General features: G+C 49.4%; 2 protein-coding genes across 2 annotated transcripts in view; both read right to left on the bottom strand.

Moving 5' to 3' along the window:
• LOC139555938 (neuronal acetylcholine receptor subunit alpha-2-like) overlaps positions 1 to 2650 on the bottom strand; it is a 31506-nt gene extending 28856 nt beyond the window's left edge. The window contains exons 1-2 of the mRNA XM_071369340.1: positions 2545 to 2650; positions 342 to 386 (exon numbers count right to left, since the gene is read on the bottom strand). Of these exons, the coding sequence (XP_071225441.1) occupies positions 342 to 371 (30 nt within the window). The 5' untranslated portion in view covers positions 372 to 386; positions 2545 to 2650. The remainder of the gene's footprint in view (positions 1 to 341; positions 387 to 2544) is intronic.
• Positions 2530 to 17434, bottom strand: part of LOC139555794 (neuronal acetylcholine receptor subunit alpha-2-like) — a 42373-nt gene continuing 27468 nt past the window's right edge. The window contains exon 4 of the mRNA XM_071369195.1: positions 2530 to 2679. Within this exon, the coding sequence (XP_071225296.1) occupies positions 2530 to 2679 (150 nt within the window). The remainder of the gene's footprint in view (positions 2680 to 17434) is intronic.

Raw genomic sequence — 17434 nt, 5'->3', positions numbered from 1 at the left:
GAAAGAACATCTAATGTGACAGACCATATGACTGGACAGGAAATTGAAAGAACATCTAATGAGATAGACCATATGACTGGACAGGAGATAGATAGCATCAACTGAATGTTAAATGTGTTTCCTGTCAGGTATTTTAATTGTCTGTATTGTCTACTTGTTGAATGTTTGAAGTCTTGATTTGTAATTGTTTGTAATGTCTTGTTAATTGCTGTTGGACCCCAGGAAGATTAGCTAGCATTACGGCGTTAGCTAATGGGGATCCTAATGAAAATGACACATACTGAATGTACTGAAACACCTCTGTCACACACATGCACTATATACTGAATGTACTGAATCACCTGTTTCAGCCAGACGTTGGTGGTCATCATCTGATTCTTCTCGTCCTGTAGAAAGGAAAAGAAAAAGGTCAAAGAAAAACAGAGGAGGCAAAAGACTGACAAAAATAGAGAAATACAGGGGTAGAGGGAAATCCTGTAGGTTTACACCAGGGCTCTCCAACCATGTTCTTTGAGATCTACCATCCTGTAGGTTTACACTCCAACCCCAGTCGTAATTAACCTGATTCAACGTATCAACCAGCTAATTATTAGAATCAGGTGTGCTAGATTGGATTTAGAGCGAAAACCTACAGGATGGTAGTTCTCCTGGGACAGGGGTGGAGAGCCCTGGTGTAAACCTCCAGGAGAGTAGCTCTCCAGGAACAGGGTGGAGAGCCCTGGTGTAAACCTACAGGAGAGTAGCTCTCCAGGAACAGGGTTGGAGAGCCCTGGTGTAAACCTACAGGAGAGTAGCTCTCCAGGAACAGGGTTGGAGAGCCCTGGTGTAAACCTACAGGAGAGTAGCTCTCCAGGAACAGGGTTGGAGAGCCCTGGTGTAAACATACAGGACAGTAGCTCTCCAGGAACAGGGTTGGAGAGCCCTGGTTTAAACCTACAGGACAGTAGCTCTCCAGGAACAGGGTTGGAGAGCCCTGGTTTAAACCTACAGGACAGTAGCTCTCCAGGAACAGGGTTGGAGAGCCCTGGTGTAAACCTAAAGAACGGTAGCTCTCCAGGAACAGGGTTGGAGAGCCCTGATGTAAACCTACAGGACAGTAGCTCTCCAGGAACAGGGTTGGAGAGCCCTGGTGTAAACTTACAGGACAGTAGCTCTCCAGGAACAGGGATGGAGAGCCCTGGTGTAAACCTACAGGACGGTAGCTCTCCAGGAACAGGGTTGGGGAGCCCTGGTGTAAACCTACAGGACGGTAGCTCTCCAGGAACAGTGGAGCCCTGGTTAAACCTACAGGACAGTAGCTCTCCAGGACAGGGTTGAGACCCGGTCGGAACCAGGACAGGGTTAGGCTGGAACCTGGAAACCTACAGGACAGTAGCTCTCCAGGAACAGGGTTGGAGAGCCCTGATGTAAACCTACAGGACAGTAGCTCTCCAGGAACAGGGTTGGGGAGCCCTGGTGTAAACTTACAGGACAGTAGCTCTCCAGGAACAGGGATGGAGAGCCCTGGTGTAAACCTACAGGACGGTAGCTCTCCAGGAACAGGGTTGGGGAGCCCTGGTGTAAACCTACAGGACGGTAGCTCTCCAGGAACAGGGATGGAGAGCCCTGGTGTAAACCTACAGGACAGTAGCTCTCCAGGAACAGGGTTGGAGAGCCCTGGTGTAAACCTACAGGAGAGTAGCTCTCCAGGAACAGGGTTGGACCTACAGGACAGTAGCTCTCCAGGAACAGGGTTGGACCTACAGGACAGTAGCTCTCCAGGAACAGGGTTGGAGAGCCCAGGTGTAAACCTACAGGATGGTAGCAGTAGAGGTTCTTATGACGTTCAAGAAAGGAACACAGCATAGCCAGCAGCATTTCACTTTAATCTCCTGGTGGACGTGAAGTCGCACTCTCGCTCTCCCTCTGTCTCAAGGGCCGCAGTGTTCACGGAGAAACCGTGATACAATAGGAAAGATAGTTAAAAGTTGCCTGAAGTGATGAGGTGCACAAGGTTGTCAAAACATTAGGAACACTATGCTAATATTGAGTTGCACCCCGTTTTGCCCTCAGAAAAGCCTCAATTTATAAGGGCATGGACAACAAGTCCATGGTTCCACAAGGATGATGGTTGGTTTGTTACAGTTTCCCTGTTTCTGTTGGTTACTGTTTCCCTGTTTCTGTTGGTTACTGTTTCCCTGTTTGTTACAGTTTCCCTGTTTCTGTTGGTTACAGTTTCCCTGTTTCTGTTGGTTACAGTTTCCCTGTTTCTGTTGGTTACTGTTTCCCTGTTTGTTACAGTTTCCCTGTTTCTGTTGGTTACAGTTTCCCTGTTTCTGTTGGTTACAGTTTCCCTGTTTCTGTTGGTTACTGTTTCCCTGTTTGTTACAGTTTCCCTGTTTCTGTTGGTTACTGTTTCCCTGTTTCTGTTGGTTACAGTTTCCCTGTTTCTGTTGGTTACAGTTTCCCTGTTTCTGTTGTGTACTGTTTCCCTGTTTGTTACAGTTTCCCTGTTTCTCTGTGACTTTCTTCCTCTGTCCACAGGTCCTGTCAGTCACTACTCACCACATCAATGAGCTGTGCTATGGAGAGTCCGAACTTGACGATGACCACGTCTGAGATGTTGGGTACGGGTCTGGACCACTTGTTGTAACCGATGAAGAGCTTCTTGAAGAGCTCATCCTCCGCATGTGAGTGGGTCTTCTCGTGACAGAAAACTAACAGGGGAGGGTCAGAGAGAGCTTTATAGCAAACAATTTCTCAGGTACAATTATGCATAGACGTATTGTGCTTTAAGGAGCTTTTTTTCACTGTAGTCTTTCTATTTCTAATGAATAACGTATACAGCTATAATAACTATTTCATACCGCCAGATTTGTAAAATGGTTACTCTTATTTCAAATCCTACAAGTTGAAGGGCAACACCGTTTATCAAATACAGCAAATATATGACAAGTATGGATCAGCAAGTTAGGGATTTGAGATTTAAAAAAATCTGTCTGTAAAAAATGAGAGAGAAAGATAAATCTCCCCACTTGTAGGCCTTCCTCATTTATGAATCCATTGTCTTTGACTTGACTGTAGCTGTTGGTACACTCCTACCTACTGTAGGAGGTTTTAATCAAATTAACTCTGAGACGGGTGTAGACAGATTTGAACGAGCTGACCGACTGACTTTGAAAACAAAACTTTATTAATTGCTGTCATTTTATTGTGAGGAACTGCAGATTTATCAGAATTGTTTTCTTCTTTAGTTTTGTCCTCTGTTCAGTGAGTGACGTCAAACACTCACGCATAGACACACGTTGCAGATGCTGTTGCTACTCTGTTTATTATTATATATCCTGATTGCCAAGTCACTGGGCGCGTTCGAGTGGATCACTTTTGTCAAGTCGGAGACCATCGTTGTCGCATTACGGTTATAGAAATTGTCCGACTTGCGACAACTTGTCGATTGCATGAACTTTTAAAATAATAATGTGTCCAAAAGTCATGCAGGTTTTGATGAAGTCTCCTTCAGGTCTCTGCACCCACTGTACCATGCCGTGCTCTGCTGCATTGTGGGAGGAACTATGTATCAACCAATCGTAAGGGTGTTTTTTGTTTGACCCACGCAAACGTGGCCAAAGAAGTGACTGAAACAGGAACCGACTTTGCCGCCAGTTATGATCCGAGCCTTTCTGTTGGAAAACCACTACAGTGTCCTGGTGCAGCTCCCCGAGGTCCGTCTACAGTGTCCTGGTGCAGCTCCCCGAGGTCCGTCTACAGTGTCCTAGTGCAGCTCCCTGAGGTCCGTCTACAGTGTCCTAGTGCAGATGCAGCTCCCCGAGGTCCGTCTACAGTGTCCTAGTGCAGCTCCCCGAGGTCCGTCTACAGTGTCCTAGTGCAGATGCAGCTCCCCGAGGTCCGTCTACAGTGTCCTAGTGCAGATGCAGCTCCCCGAGGTCCGTCTACAGTGTCCTAGTGCAGATGCAGCTCCCCGAGGTCCGTCTACAGTCGGCTTAGTTAGGATTACCACTCGAACGCACACTCTGAATGACATTATTGTTCTCTCTCTCTCTTTCTCTCTCTCTCTCTCTTTCTCTGTCTCTCTCTCTTTCTCTATATAGGGAATAGGGTTCCATTTGTGTCTGAGCTTTGAGTTAATCCATCCGTCTCAGTCAGAAGAGGTTGTGGGGCCAACCTCATACATTAAATCTGCCAGAAAGCTGTCATTCAGGATGACACAGACTCTAAAACATGAACCATTTCTGTTCTCTATTCAACTCAATGTGAATTCAGTGAATATGAACGAATATCTTCCTGACCTGACATGGCTCATTGCATGACACCTGACTGAGTTTACTGAGTGACACCCCGAGCTGAGCTAGACATACACTGAGTGGACAAAGCATTAAGAACACCTGCTCGTTCCATGGACATAGACCGACCAGGTGAATCCAGGTGAACGCTATGATCCCTTCAGATCATGTAGCGAAATGCTTGTGTTCCTAGCTCCAACAGTGCAGTAATATCTAACAATTAACAACAACACGCACACACCTCTAAAAGTAAAGGAATGGAATTAAGAAATATATAGATTTTAGAACGAAAGCTAAGATCCCTTATTGATGTCACATTGATGTTAATTCTACTTCAGTCAGTGTAGATGAAGGGGAGGATACAGGTTAAAGAAGGATTTTTAAGCTTTGAGAAAACTGAGACATGGATTGTGAATGTGTGCCATTCAAGAGGGTGAATGCCTTTTAACAGGGTATGGTAGTAGGTGCCAGGCGCACCGGTTTGTGCCAAGAACTGCAACGCTGCTGGGTTTTTCATGCGCAACAGTTTCCCGTGTTCATCAAGAACGGTCCACAATCATTGGAGTCATTATGGGTCAGCATCCCTGTGGAATGCTTTGTAGAGTCCATGCCCCGACGAATTGAGGCTGTTCTGAGCGCAAAAGGGAGGGGTTAACTCAATATTAAATCAATTACAGTCTACAACAGGTGTAGACTGTACAGTGAAATACTTACTACAGAGCACATTCCCAACAGTTCAGTATTAAAAAGTAAGACAAATTAAATAGTAACACAATAAAAACAATAACAAGTACCAGTACTGAGTCAATATACAAGGAGTACCAGTACTGAGTCAATATACAAGGAGTACCAGGACTGAGTCAATATACAAGGAGTACCAGTACTGAGTCAATATACAAGGAGTACCAGGACTGAGTCAATATACAAGGAGTACCAGGACTGAGTCAATATACAAGGAGTACCAGGACTGAGTCAATATACAAGGAGTACCAGGACTGAGTCAATATACAAGATGTACCAGGACGGAGTCAATATACAAGGAGTACCAGTACTGAGTCAATATACAAGGAGTACCAGGACTGAGTCAATATACAAGGAGTACCAGTACTGAGTCAATATACAAGGAGTACCAGGACTAAGTCAATATACAAGGAGTACCAGTACTGAGTCAATATACAAGATGTACCAGGACGGAGTCAATATAGAAGGAGTACCAGGACTAAGTCAATATACAAGGAGTACCAGGACTAAGTCAATATACAAGGAGTACCAGGACTGAGTCAATATACAAGGAGTACCAGGACTGAGTCAATATACAAGGAGTACCAGGACTAAGTCAATATACAAGGAGTACCAGTATTGAGTCAATAGACAAGGAGTACCAGTATTGAGTCAATATACAAGGAGTACCAGGACAGAGTCAATGTGCAGGGAGTACCAGTATTGAGTCAATGTGCAGGGAGTACCAGTACTGAGTCAATATACAGGGAGTACCAGGACTGAGTCAATGTGCAGGGAGTACCAGGACTGAGTCAATGTGCAGGGGTATGAGGTTGTTGAGGTAATTGAGGTAATACAGTACGTTGATGTGGATAAAAGTGACTAGGCAATAGGAAATACAGTGCATTCAGAAAGTATTCAGACCCCTTGACTTTTTCCCCATTTTGTTACATTACAGCCTTATTCTGAAATTGATTAAATACAAATTTTCCTCATCAATCTACACACAATACCCCATAATGGCAAAGGAAAAACTGTATTTTAGAAATGTTGGCAAATTTATGAAAATAAAAAACCTGAAATTACATTTCAGACCCTTTACTCAGTACTTTGTTGAAGCACCTTTGGCAGCGATTACAGCCTCGAGTCTTCTTGGATATGACGCTACAAGTTTGGCACACCTGTATTTGAGGAGTTTCTCCCATTCTTCTCTGCAGATCCTCTCAAGCTCTGTCAGGTTGGCTCGGGAGCGTCGCTGCACAGCTATTTTCAGGTTTCTCCAGAGATGTTCGATCGGGTTCAAGTCCGGGCTCTGGCTGGGCCACTCAAGGACATTCAGAGACTTGTCCCGAAGCCACTCCTGTATTGTCTTGGCTGTGTGCTTAGGGTCGTTGTCCTGTTGGAAGGTGAACCTTCGCCCCAGTCTGAGGTCCTGAGCACTCTGTAGCATGTTTTCATCAAAGATCTCTCTGTACTTTGCTCAGTAAATCTTTTGCTCGATCCTGACTAGTCTCCCAGTCCTTGCCGCTGAAAAACATCCCCACAGCATGATGCTGCCAACACCATGCTTCACCGTAGGGATGGTGCCAGGTTTCCTCCAGATGTGACACTTGGCATTCAGGCCAAAGAGTTCAATCTTGGTTTCATCAGAGCAGAGAATCGTGTTTCTCATGGTCTGAGAGTCTTTAGGTGCCCTTTGGCAAACTCCAAGCAGGCTGTCATGTGCCTTTTACTGAGAAGTGGCTTCCGTCAGGTCACGCTACCATAAAGGCCTGAATGGTGTAGTGCTTCAGAGATGGTTGTCCTTCTGGAAGGTTCCCCCATCTCAACAGAGGAACTGGACCTCTGTCAGAGGGGCCATCGGGTTCTTGTTCACCTCCCTGACGAAGACCCTTCTCCCCCGATTGTTCAGTTTTGCTCGGGTGCCAGCTCTAGGAAGAGTTTCGGTGGTTCCAAACTTCTTCAATTTAAGAATGATTGAGGCCACTGTGTTCTTGGGGACGTTCAATGCTATAGAAATGTTTTGGTACCCTTCCCCAGATCTGTGCCTTGACACAATCCTGTCTAGGAACTCTACGTAAAATTCCTTCGACCTCATGGCTTGGTTTTTGCTCTGACATGAACTGTCAACTGTGGGACCTTATATAGACAGATGTGTGCCTTTCCAAATCATGTCCAATCAATTGAATTTACCACAGGTGGACACCAATCAAGATGTAGAAACATCTCAAGGATGATCAATGGAAACAGGATTCACTTGAGTTTAATTTGTCATAGTCTGAATACTTACAGTGAGGGAAAAAAGTATTTGATCCCCTGCTGATTTTGTACGTTTGCCCACTGACAAAGAAATGATCAGTCTATAATTTTAATGGTAGGTTTATTTGAACAGTGAGAGACAGAATATCAACAAAAAAATCCAGAAAAACGCATGTCAAAAATGTTATGAATTGATTTGCATTTTAATGAGGGAAATAAGTATTTGACCCCTCTGCAAAACATGACTTACTACTTGGTGGCAAAACCCTTGTTGGCAATCACAGAGGTCAGACGTTTCTTGTAGTTGGCCACCAGGTTTGCACACATCTCAGGAGGGATTTTGTCCCACTCCTCTTTGCAGATCTTCTTCAAGTCATTAAGGTTTCGAGGCTGACGTTTGGCAACTCGAACCTTCAGCTCCCTCCACAGATTTTCTATGGGATTAAGGTCTGGAGTCTGGCTAGGCCACTCCAGGACCTTAATGTGCTTCTTCTTGAGCCACTCCTTTGTTGCCTTGGCCGTGTGTTTTGGGTCATTGTCATGCTGGAATACCCATCCACGACCCATTTTCAATACCCTGGCTGAGGGAAGGAGGTTTTCACCCAAGATTTGACGGTACATGGCCCCGTCCATCGTCCCTTTGATGCAGTGAAGTTGTCCTGTCCCTTTAGCAGAAAAACACCCCCAAAGCATAATGTTTCCACCTCCATGTTTGACGGTGGGGATGGTTTCTTGGGGTCATAGGCAGCATTCCTCCTCCTCCAAACACGGCAAGTTTGGGTTGATGCCAAAGAACTCCATTTTGGTCTCATCTGACCACAACACGTTCACCCAGTTGTCCTCTGAATCATTCAGATGTTCATTGGCAAACTTCAGACGGGCATGTATATGTGCTTTCTTGAGCAGGGGGACCTTGCGGGCGCTGCAGGATTTCAGTACTTCACGGCATAGTGTGTTACCAATTGTTTTCTTGATGACTATGGTCCCAGCTGCCTTGAGATCATTGACAAGATCCTCCTGTGTAGTTCTGGGCTGATTCCTCACCGTTCTCATGATCATTGCAACTCCACGAGGTGAGATCTTGCATGGAGCCCCAGGCTGAGGGAGATTGACAGTTCTTTTGTGTTTCTTCCATTTGCGAATAATCACAGAAACTGTTGTCACCTTCTCACCAAGCTGCTTGGCGATGGTCTTGTAGCCCATTCCAGCCTTGTGTAGGTCTACAATCTTGTCCCTGACATCCTTGGAGAGCTCTTTGGTCTTGGCCATGGTGGAGAGTTTGGAATCTGATTGATTGATTGCTTCTGTGGACAGGTATCTTTTATACAGGTAAGAAACTGAGATTAGGAGCACTCCCTTTAATAGTGTGCTCCTAATCTCCGTTCGTTACCTGTATGAAAGACACCTGGGAGCCAGAAATCTTTTTGATTGAGAAGGGGTCAAATACTTATTTCCCTCATTAAAATGCAAATCAATTTATAACATTTTTGACATGCATTTTTCTGGATATTTTTGTTGTTATTCTGTCTCTCACTGTTCAAATAAACCTACCATTAAAATTATAGACTGATAATTTCTTTGTCAGTGGGCAAACGTACAAAATCAGCAGGGGATCAAATACTTTTTTCCCTCACTGTATGTAAATGAAGTATTTCTGTTTTTTAACTTGTTTTCCCTTTTTCATTATGTATTGAGATTGAGATTTTTTTTTTATACATTTAATATGTAACAAACAGAGAAAAAGATTGAAGGGGCTTCAATACTTTCCTAATGCACTGTATAACAAATAGAGTAGCAGCAGCGTTATTAAAGTGTGTGTGTGTGTGCGGCGTCAACATGTATGTTTGTGTGTTTCGTGTGTGTGTGTGTGTGTGTGTGTGTGTGTGTGTGTGTGTGTGTGTGTGTGTGTGTGTGTGTGTGTGTGTGTGTGTGTGTGTGTTTGTGTGTGTGTGTGTGTGTGTGTGTGTGTGTGTTTTGGAATGTCAGTGTAGTATGTGTGAGTGTGTGGGTAGAGTCCAGTCAGTGTGCGGGTAGAGTCCAGTCAGCGTGTGGGTAGAGTCCAGTCAGCGTGTGGGTAGAGTCCAGTCAGTGTGAGGGTAGAGTCCAGTCAGTGTGGGTAGAGTCCAGTCAGTGTGTGGGTAGAGTCCAGTCAGTGTGTGGGTAGAGTCCAGTCAGTGTGTGGGTAGAGTCCAGTCAGTGTGTGGGTAGAGTCCAGTCAGTGTGTGGGTAGAGTCCAGTCAGTGTGTGGGTAGAGTCCAGTCAGTGTGTGGGTAGAGTCCAGTCAGTGTGTGGGGTAGAGTCCAGTCAGTGTGTGGGTAGAGTCCAGTCAGTGTGTGGGTAGAGTCCAGTCAGCGTGTGGGTAGAGTCCAGTCAGCGTGTGGGTAGAGTCCAGTCAGCGTGTAGGTAGAGTCTAGTCAGCGTGTGGGTAGAGTCCAGTCAGCGTGTGGGTAGAGTCCAGTCAGTGTGCGGGTAGAGTCCAGTCAGCGTGCGGGTAGTGTCCAGTCAGCGTGTGGGTAGAGTCCAGTCAGTGGTAGAGTCCAGTCAGTGTGTGGGTAGAGTCCAGTCAGTGTGCGGGTAGAGTCCAGTCAGTGTGCGGGTAGAGTCCAGTCAGTGTGCGGGTAGAGTCCAGTCAGTGTGCGGGTAGAGTCCAGTCAGTGTGTGGGTAGAGTCCAGTCAGTGTGTGGGTAGAGTCCAGTCAGCGTGCGGGTAGAGTCCAGTCAGCGTGCGGGTAGAGTCCAGTCAGCGTGCGGGTAGAGTCCAGTCAGCGTGCGGGTAGAGACCAGTCAGCGTGCGGGTAGAGTCCAGTCAGCGTGCGGGTAGAGTCCAGTCAGCGTGTGGGTAGAGTCCAGTCAGTGTGTGGGTAGAGTCCAGTCAGTGTGTGGGTAGAGTCCAGTCAGCGTGTGGGTAGAGTCCAGTCAGTGGTAGAGTCCAGTCAGTGTGCGGGTAGAGTCCAGTCATTGTGCGGGTAGAGTCCAGTCAGTGTGCGGGTAGAGTCCAGTCAGTGTGCGGGTAGAGTCCAGTCAGTGTGTGGGTAGAGTCCAGTCAGTGTGTGGGTAGAGTCCAGTCAGTGTGTGGGTAGAGTCCAGTCAGTGTGTTGGTAGAGTCCAGTCAGTGTGGGGGGTAGAGTCCAGTCAGTGTGTGGGTAGAGTCCAGTCAGTGTGTGGGTAGAGTCCAGTCAGTGTGTGGGTAGAGTCCAGTCAGCGTGTGGGTAGAGTCCAGTCAGTGTGTGGGTAGAGTCCAGTCAGCGTGTGGGTAGAGTCCAGTCAGCGTGCGGGTAGAGACCAGTCAGCGTGCGGGTAGAGTCCAGTCAGTGTGTAGGTAGAGTCCAGTCAGTGTGTGGGTAGAGTCCAGTCAGTGTGGGTAGAGTCCAGTTAGTGTGTGGGTAGAGTCCAGTCAGTGTGTAGGTAGAGTCCAGTCAGCGTGTGGGTAGAGTCCAGTCAGTGTGGGTAGAGTCCAGTTAGTGTGTGGGTAAAGTCCAGTCAGTGTGTGGGTAGAGTCCAGTCAGTGTGTAGGTAGAGTCCAGTCAGTGTGTGGGTAGAGTCCAGTCAGTGTGGGTAGAGTCCAGTTAGTGTGTGGGTAGAGTCCAGTCAGTGTGTGGGTAGAGTCCAGTCAGTGTGTAGGTAGAGTCCAGTCAGTGTGGGTAGAGTCCAGTCAGTGTGTGGGTAGAGTCCAGTCAGCGTGCGGGTAGAGACCAGTCAGCGTGCGGGTAGAGTCCAGTCAGTGTGGGGGTAGAGTCCAGTCAGCGTGTGGGTAGAGTCCAGTCAGTGTGTGGGTAGAGTCCAGTCAGCGTGCGGGTAGAGTCCAGTCAGCGTGCGGGTAGAGTCCAGTCAGTGTGTAGGTAGAGTCCAGTCAGTGTGGGTAGAGTCCAGTCAGTGTGTAGGTAGAGTCCAGTCAGTGTGTGGGTAGAGTCCAGTCAGTGTGTGGGTAGAGTCCAGTCAGCGTGCGGGTAGAGTCCAGTCAGCGTGCGGGTAGAGTCCAGTCAGCGTGTGGGTAGAGTCCAGTCAGCGTGCGGGTAGAGTCCAGTCAGTGTGTAGGTAGAGTCCAGTCAGTGTGGGTAGAGTCCAGTCAGTGTGTGGGTAGAGTCCAGTCAGTGTGTAGGTAGAGTCCAGTCAGTGTGTGGGTAGAGTCCAGTCAGCGTGCGGGTAGAGTCCAGTCAGTGTGTAGGTAGAGTCCAGTCAGTGTGTGGGTAGAGTCCAGTCAGTGTGTAGGTAGAGTCCAGTCAGTGTGGGTAGAGTCCAGTCAGTGTGTAGGTAGAGTCCAGTCAGTGTGTAGGTAGAGTCCAGTCAGTGTGGGTAGAGTCCAGTCAGTGTGTGTGTGTAGAGTCCAGTCAGTGTGCGGGTAGAGTCCAGTCAGTGTGCGGGTAGAGTCCAGTCAGTGTGCGGGTAGAGTCCAGTCAGTGTGCGGGTAGAGTCCAGTCAGTGTGTGGGTAGAGTCCAGTCAGTGTGTGGGTAGAGTCCAGTCAGCGTGCGGGTAGAGTCCAGTCAGCGTGCGGGTAGAGTCCAGTCAGCGTGCGGGTAGAGTCCAGTCAGCGTGCGGGTAGAGACCAGTCAGCGTGCGGGTAGAGTCCAGTCAGCGTGCGGGTAGAGTCCAGTCAGCGTGTGGGTAGAGTCCAGTCAGTGTGTGGGTAGAGTCCAGTCAGTGTGTGGGTAGAGTCCAGTCAGCGTGTGGGTAGAGTCCAGTCAGTGGTAGAGTCCAGTCAGTGTGCGGGTAGAGTCCAGTCATTGTGCGGGTAGAGTCCAGTCAGTGTGCGGGTAGAGTCCAGTCAGTGTGCGGGTAGAGTCCAGTCAGTGTGTGGGTAGAGTCCAGTCAGTGTGTGGGTAGAGTCCAGTCAGTGTGTGGGTAGAGTCCAGTCAGTGTGTTGGTAGAGTCCAGTCAGTGTGGGGGGTAGAGTCCAGTCAGTGTGTGGGTAGAGTCCAGTCAGTGTGTGGGTAGAGTCCAGTCAGTGTGTGGGTAGAGTCCAGTCAGCGTGTGGGTAGAGTCCAGTCAGTGTGTGGGTAGAGTCCAGTCAGCGTGTGGGTAGAGTCCAGTCAGCGTGCGGGTAGAGACCAGTCAGCGTGCGGGTAGAGTCCAGTCAGTGTGTAGGTAGAGTCCAGTCAGTGTGTGGGTAGAGTCCAGTCAGTGTGGGTAGAGTCCAGTTAGTGTGTGGGTAGAGTCCAGTCAGTGTGTAGGTAGAGTCCAGTCAGCGTGTGGGTAGAGTCCAGTCAGTGTGGGTAGAGTCCAGTTAGTGTGTGGGTAAAGTCCAGTCAGTGTGTGGGTAGAGTCCAGTCAGTGTGTAGGTAGAGTCCAGTCAGTGTGTGGGTAGAGTCCAGTCAGTGTGGGTAGAGTCCAGTTAGTGTGTGGGTAGAGTCCAGTCAGTGTGTGGGTAGAGTCCAGTCAGTGTGTAGGTAGAGTCCAGTCAGTGTGGGTAGAGTCCAGTCAGTGTGTGGGTAGAGTCCAGTCAGCGTGCGGGTAGAGACCAGTCAGCGTGCGGGTAGAGTCCAGTCAGTGTGGGGGTAGAGTCCAGTCAGCGTGTGGGTAGAGTCCAGTCAGTGTGTGGGTAGAGTCCAGTCAGCGTGCGGGTAGAGTCCAGTCAGCGTGCGGGTAGAGTCCAGTCAGTGTGTAGGTAGAGTCCAGTCAGTGTGGGTAGAGTCCAGTCAGTGTGTGGGTAGAGTCCAGTCAGTGTGTAGGTAGAGTCCAGTCAGTGTGTGGGTAGAGTCCAGTCAGCGTGCGGGTAGAGTCCAGTCAGCGTGCGGGTAGAGTCCAGTCAGTGTGTGGGTAGAGTCCAGTCAGCGTGCGGGTAGAGTCCAGTCAGTGTGTAGGTAGAGTCCAGTCAGTGTGGGTAGAGTCCAGTCAGTGTGTGGGTAGAGTCCAGTCAGTGTGTAGGTAGAGTCCAGTCAGTGTGTGGGTAGAGTCCAGTCAGCGTGCGGGTAGAGTCCAGTCAGTGTGTAGGTAGAGTCCAGTCAGTGTGTGGGTAGAGTCCAGTCAGTGTGTAGGTAGAGTCCAGTCAGTGTGGGTAGAGTCCAGTCAGTGTGTAGGTAGAGTCCAGTCAGTGTGTAGGTAGAGTCCAGTCAGTGTGGGTAGAGTCCAGTCAGTGTGTGTGTGTAGAGTCCAGTCAGTGTGCGGGTAGAGTCCAGTCAGTGTGGGTAGAGTCCAGTCAGTGTGTGGGTAGAGTCCAGTCAGTGTGTAGGTAGAGTCCAGTCAGTGTGTGGGTAGAGTCCAGTCAGTGTGTGGGTAGAGTCCAGTGAGTGTGTAGGTAAAGTCCAGTCAGTGTGTAGGTAGAGTCCAGTCAGTGTGTAGGTAGAGTCCAGTCAGTGTGTAGGTAGAGTCCAGTCAGTGTGTAGGTAGAGTCCAGTCAGTGTGGGTAGAGTCCAGTCAGTGTGTAGGTAGAGTCCAGTCAGTGTGTAGGTAGAGTCCAGTCAGTGTGGGTAGAGTCCAGTCAGTGTGTGTGTAGAGTCCAGTCAGTGTGCGGGTAGAGTCCAGTCAGTGTGGGTAGAGTCCAGTCAGTGTGTGGGTAGAGTCCAGTCAGTGTTTAGGTAGAGTCCAGTCAGTGTGTGGGTAGAGTCCAGTCAGTGTGTGGGTAGAGTCCAGTGAGTGTGTAGGTAGAGTCCAGTCAGTGTGTAGGTAGAGTCCAGTCAGTGTGTAGGTAGAGTCCAGTCAGTGTGTAGGTAGAGTCCAGTCAGTGTGTAGGTAGAGTCCAGTCAGTGTGTGGGTAGAGTCCAGTCAGTGTGTGGGTAGAGTCCAGTCAGTGTGGGTAGAGTCCAGTCAGTGTGGGTAGAGTCCAGTCAGTGTGTGGGTAGAGTCCAGTCAGTGTGTGGGTAGAGTCCAGTCAGCGTGTGGGTAGAGTCCAGTCAGTGTGTGGGTAGAGTCCAGTCAGTGTGTGGGTAGAGTCCAGTCAGTGTGGGTAGAGTCCAGTCAGTGTGTGGGTAGAGTCCAGTCAGTGTGTGGGTAGAGTCCAGTCAGTGTGTGGGTAGAGTCCAGTCAGTGTGTGGGTAGAGTCAAGTCAGTGTGTGGGTAGAGTCCAGTCAATGTGGGTAGAGTCCAGTCAGTGTGTGGGTAGAGTTCAGTCAGTGTGTGGGTAGAGTCCAGTCAGTGTGTGGGTAGAGTCCAGTCAGTGTGTGGGTAGAGTCCAGTCAGTGTGTGGGTAGAGTCCAGTCAGTGTGTGGGTAGAGTCCAGTCAGGTGTGGGTAGAGTCCAGTCAGTGTGTGGGTAGAGTCCAGTCAGTGTGTGGGTAGAGTCCAGTCAGTGTGTGGGTAGAGTCCAGTCAGTGTGTGGGTAGAGTCCAGTCAGTGTGTAGGTAGAGTCCAGTCAGTGTGTGGGTAGAGTCCAGTCAGTGTGTAGGTAGAGTCCAGTCAGTGTGGGTAGAGTCCAGTCAGTGTGTAGGTAGAGTCCAGTCAGTGTGTAGGTAGAGTCCAGTCAGTGTGTGTGTAGAGTCCAGTCAGTGTGTGTGTAGAGTCCAGTCAGTGTGCGGGTAGAGTCCAGTCAGTGTGGGTAGAGTCCAGTCAGTGTGTGGGTAGAGTCCAGTCAGTGTGTAGGTAGAGTCCAGTCAGTGTGTGGGTAGAGTCCAGTCAGTGTGTGGGTAGAGTCCAGTGAGTGTGTAGGTAGAGTCCAGTCAGTGTGTAGGTAGAGTCCAGTCAGTGTGTAGGTAGAGTCCAGTCAGTGTGTAGGTAGAGTCCAGTCAGTGTGTGGGTAGAGTCCAGTCAGTGTGTGGGTAGAGTCCAGTCAGTGTGGGTAGAGTCCAGTCAGTGTGGGTAGAGTCCAGTCAGTGTGTGGGTAGAGTCCAGTCAGTGTGTGGGTAGAGTCCAGTCAGTGTGGGTAGAGTCCAGTCAGTGTGTGGGTAGAGTCCAGTCAGTGTGTGGGTAGAGTCCAGTCAGTGTGTGGGTAGAGTCCAGTCAGTGTGTGGGTAGAGTCCAGTCAGTGTGTAGGTAGAGTCCAGTCAGTGTGTGGGTAGAGTCCAGTCAGTGTGTAGGTAGAGTCCAGTCAGTGTGGGTAGAGTCCAGTCAGTGTGGGTAGAGTCCAGTCAGTGTGTAGGTAGAGTCCAGTCAGTGTGTAGGTAGAGTCCAGTCAGTGTGGGTAGAGTCCAGTCAGTGTGTGTGTAGAGTCCAGTCAGTGTGCGGGTAGAGTCCAGTCAGTGTGGGTAGAGTCCAGTCAGTGTGTGGGTAGAGTCCAGTCAGTGTGTAGGTAGAGTCCAGTCAGTGTGTGGGTAGAGTCCAGTCAGTGTGTGGGTAGAGTCCAGTGAGTGTGTAGGTAGAGTCCAGTCAGTGTGTAGGTAGAGTCCAGTCAGTGTGTAGGTAGAGTCCAGTCAGTGTGTGGGTAGAGTCCAGTCAGTGTGTGGGTAGAGTCCAGTCAGTGTGTAGGTAGAGTCCAGTCAGTGTGTGGGTAGAGTCCAGTCAGTGTGTAGGTAGAGTCCAGTCAGTGTGGGTAGAGTCCAGTCAGTGTGTAGGTAGAGTCCAGTCAGTGTGTAGGTAGAGTCCAGTCAGTGTGGGTAGAGTCCAGTCAGTGTGTGTGTAGAGTCCAGTCAGTGTGCGGGTAGAGTCCAGTCAGTGTGGGTAGAGTCCAGTCAGTGTGTGGGTAGAGTCCAGTCAGTGTGTAGGTAGAGTCCAGTCAGTGTGTGGGTAGAGTCCAGTCAGTGTGTGGGTAGAGTCCAGTGAGTGTGTAGGTAGAGTCCAGTCAGTGTGTAGGTAGAGTCCAGTCAGTGTGTAGGTAGAGTCCAGTCAGTGTGTAGGTAGAGTCCAGTCAGTGTGTAGGTAGAGTCCAGTCAGTGTGTGGGTAGAGTCCAGTCAGTGTGTGGGTAGAGTCCAGTCAGTGTGGGTAGAGTCCAGTCAGTGTGGGTAGAGTCCAGTCAGTGTGTAGGTAGAGTCCAGTCAGTGTGTGGGTAGAGTCCAGTCAGTGTGTGGGTAGAGTCCAGTCAGTGTGGGTAGAGTCCAGTCAGTGGTGGGTAGAGTCCAGTCAGTGTGTGGGTAGAGTCCAGTCAGTGTGTGGGTAGAGTCCAGTCAGCGTGTGGGTAGAGTCCAGTCAGTGTGTGGGTAGAGTCCAGTCAGTGTGTGGGTAGAGTCCAGTCAGTGTGGGTAGAGTCCAGTCAGTGTGTGGGTAGAGTCCAGTCAGTGTGTGGGTAGAGTCCAGTCAGTGTGTGGGTAGAGTCCAGTCAGTGTGTGGGTAGAGTCAAGTCAGTGTGTGGGTAGAGTCCAGTCAATGTGGGTAGAGTCCAGTCAGTGTGTGGGTAGAGTTCAGTCAGTGTGTGGGTAGAGTCCAGTCAGTGTGTGGGTAGAGTCCAGTCAGTGTGTGGGTAGAGTCCAGTCAGTGTGTGGGTAGAGTCCAGTCAGTGTGGGTAGAGTCCAGTCAGTGTGTGGGTAGAGTCCAGTCAGTGTGTGGGTAGAGTCCAGTCAGTGTGTGGGTAGAGTCCAGTCAGTGTGTGGGTAGAGTCCAGTCAGTGTGTAGGTAGAGTCCAGTCAGTGTGTGGGTAGAGTCCAGTCAGTGTGTAGGTAGAGTCCAGTCAGTGTGGGTAGAGTCCAGTCAGTGTGTAGGTAGAGTCCAGTCAGTGTGTAGGTAGAGTCCAGTCAGTGTGGGTAGAGTCCAGTCAGTGTGTGTGTAGAGTCCAGTCAGTGTGCGGGTAGAGTCCAGTCAGTGTGGGTAGAGTCCAGTCAGTGTGTGGGTAGAGTCCAGTCAGTGTGTAGGTAGAGTCCAGTCAGTGTGTGGGTAGAGTCCAGTCAGTGTGTGGGTAGAGTCCAGTGAGTGTGTAGGTAGAGTCCAGTCAGTGTGTAGGTAGAGTCCAGTCAGTGTGTAGGTAGAGTCCAGTCAGTGTGTAGGTAGAGTCCAGTCAGTGTGTGGGTAGAGTCCAGTCAGTGTGTGGGTAGAGTCCAGTCAGTGTGGGTAGAGTCCAGTCAGTGTGGGTAGAGTCCAGTCAGTGTGTGGGTAGAGTCCAGTCAGTGTGTGGGTAGAGTCCAGTCAGTGTGGGTAGAGTCCAGTCAGTGTGTGGGTAGAGTCCAGTCAGTGTGTGGGTAGAGTCCAGTCAGTGTGTGGGTAGAGTCCAGTCAGTGTGTGGGTAGAGTCCAGTCAGTGTGTAGGTAGAGTCCAGTCAGTGTGTGGGTAGAGTCCAGTCAGTGTGTAGGTAGAGTCCAGTCAGTGTGGGTAGAGTCCAGTCAGTGTGTAGGTAGAGTCCAGTCAGTGTGTAGGTAGAGTCCAGTCAGTGTGGGTAGAGT

The sequence above is a fragment of the Salvelinus alpinus genome, chromosome 27 (assembly GCF_045679555.1).
Source record: "Salvelinus alpinus chromosome 27, SLU_Salpinus.1, whole genome shotgun sequence".
NCBI classification, from domain to species: Eukaryota; Metazoa; Chordata; class Actinopteri; order Salmoniformes; family Salmonidae; genus Salvelinus; species Salvelinus alpinus.
The sequence above is the reverse complement of the archived record's forward strand: the minus strand, read 5'-3'. Positions and strand labels throughout refer to the sequence as shown.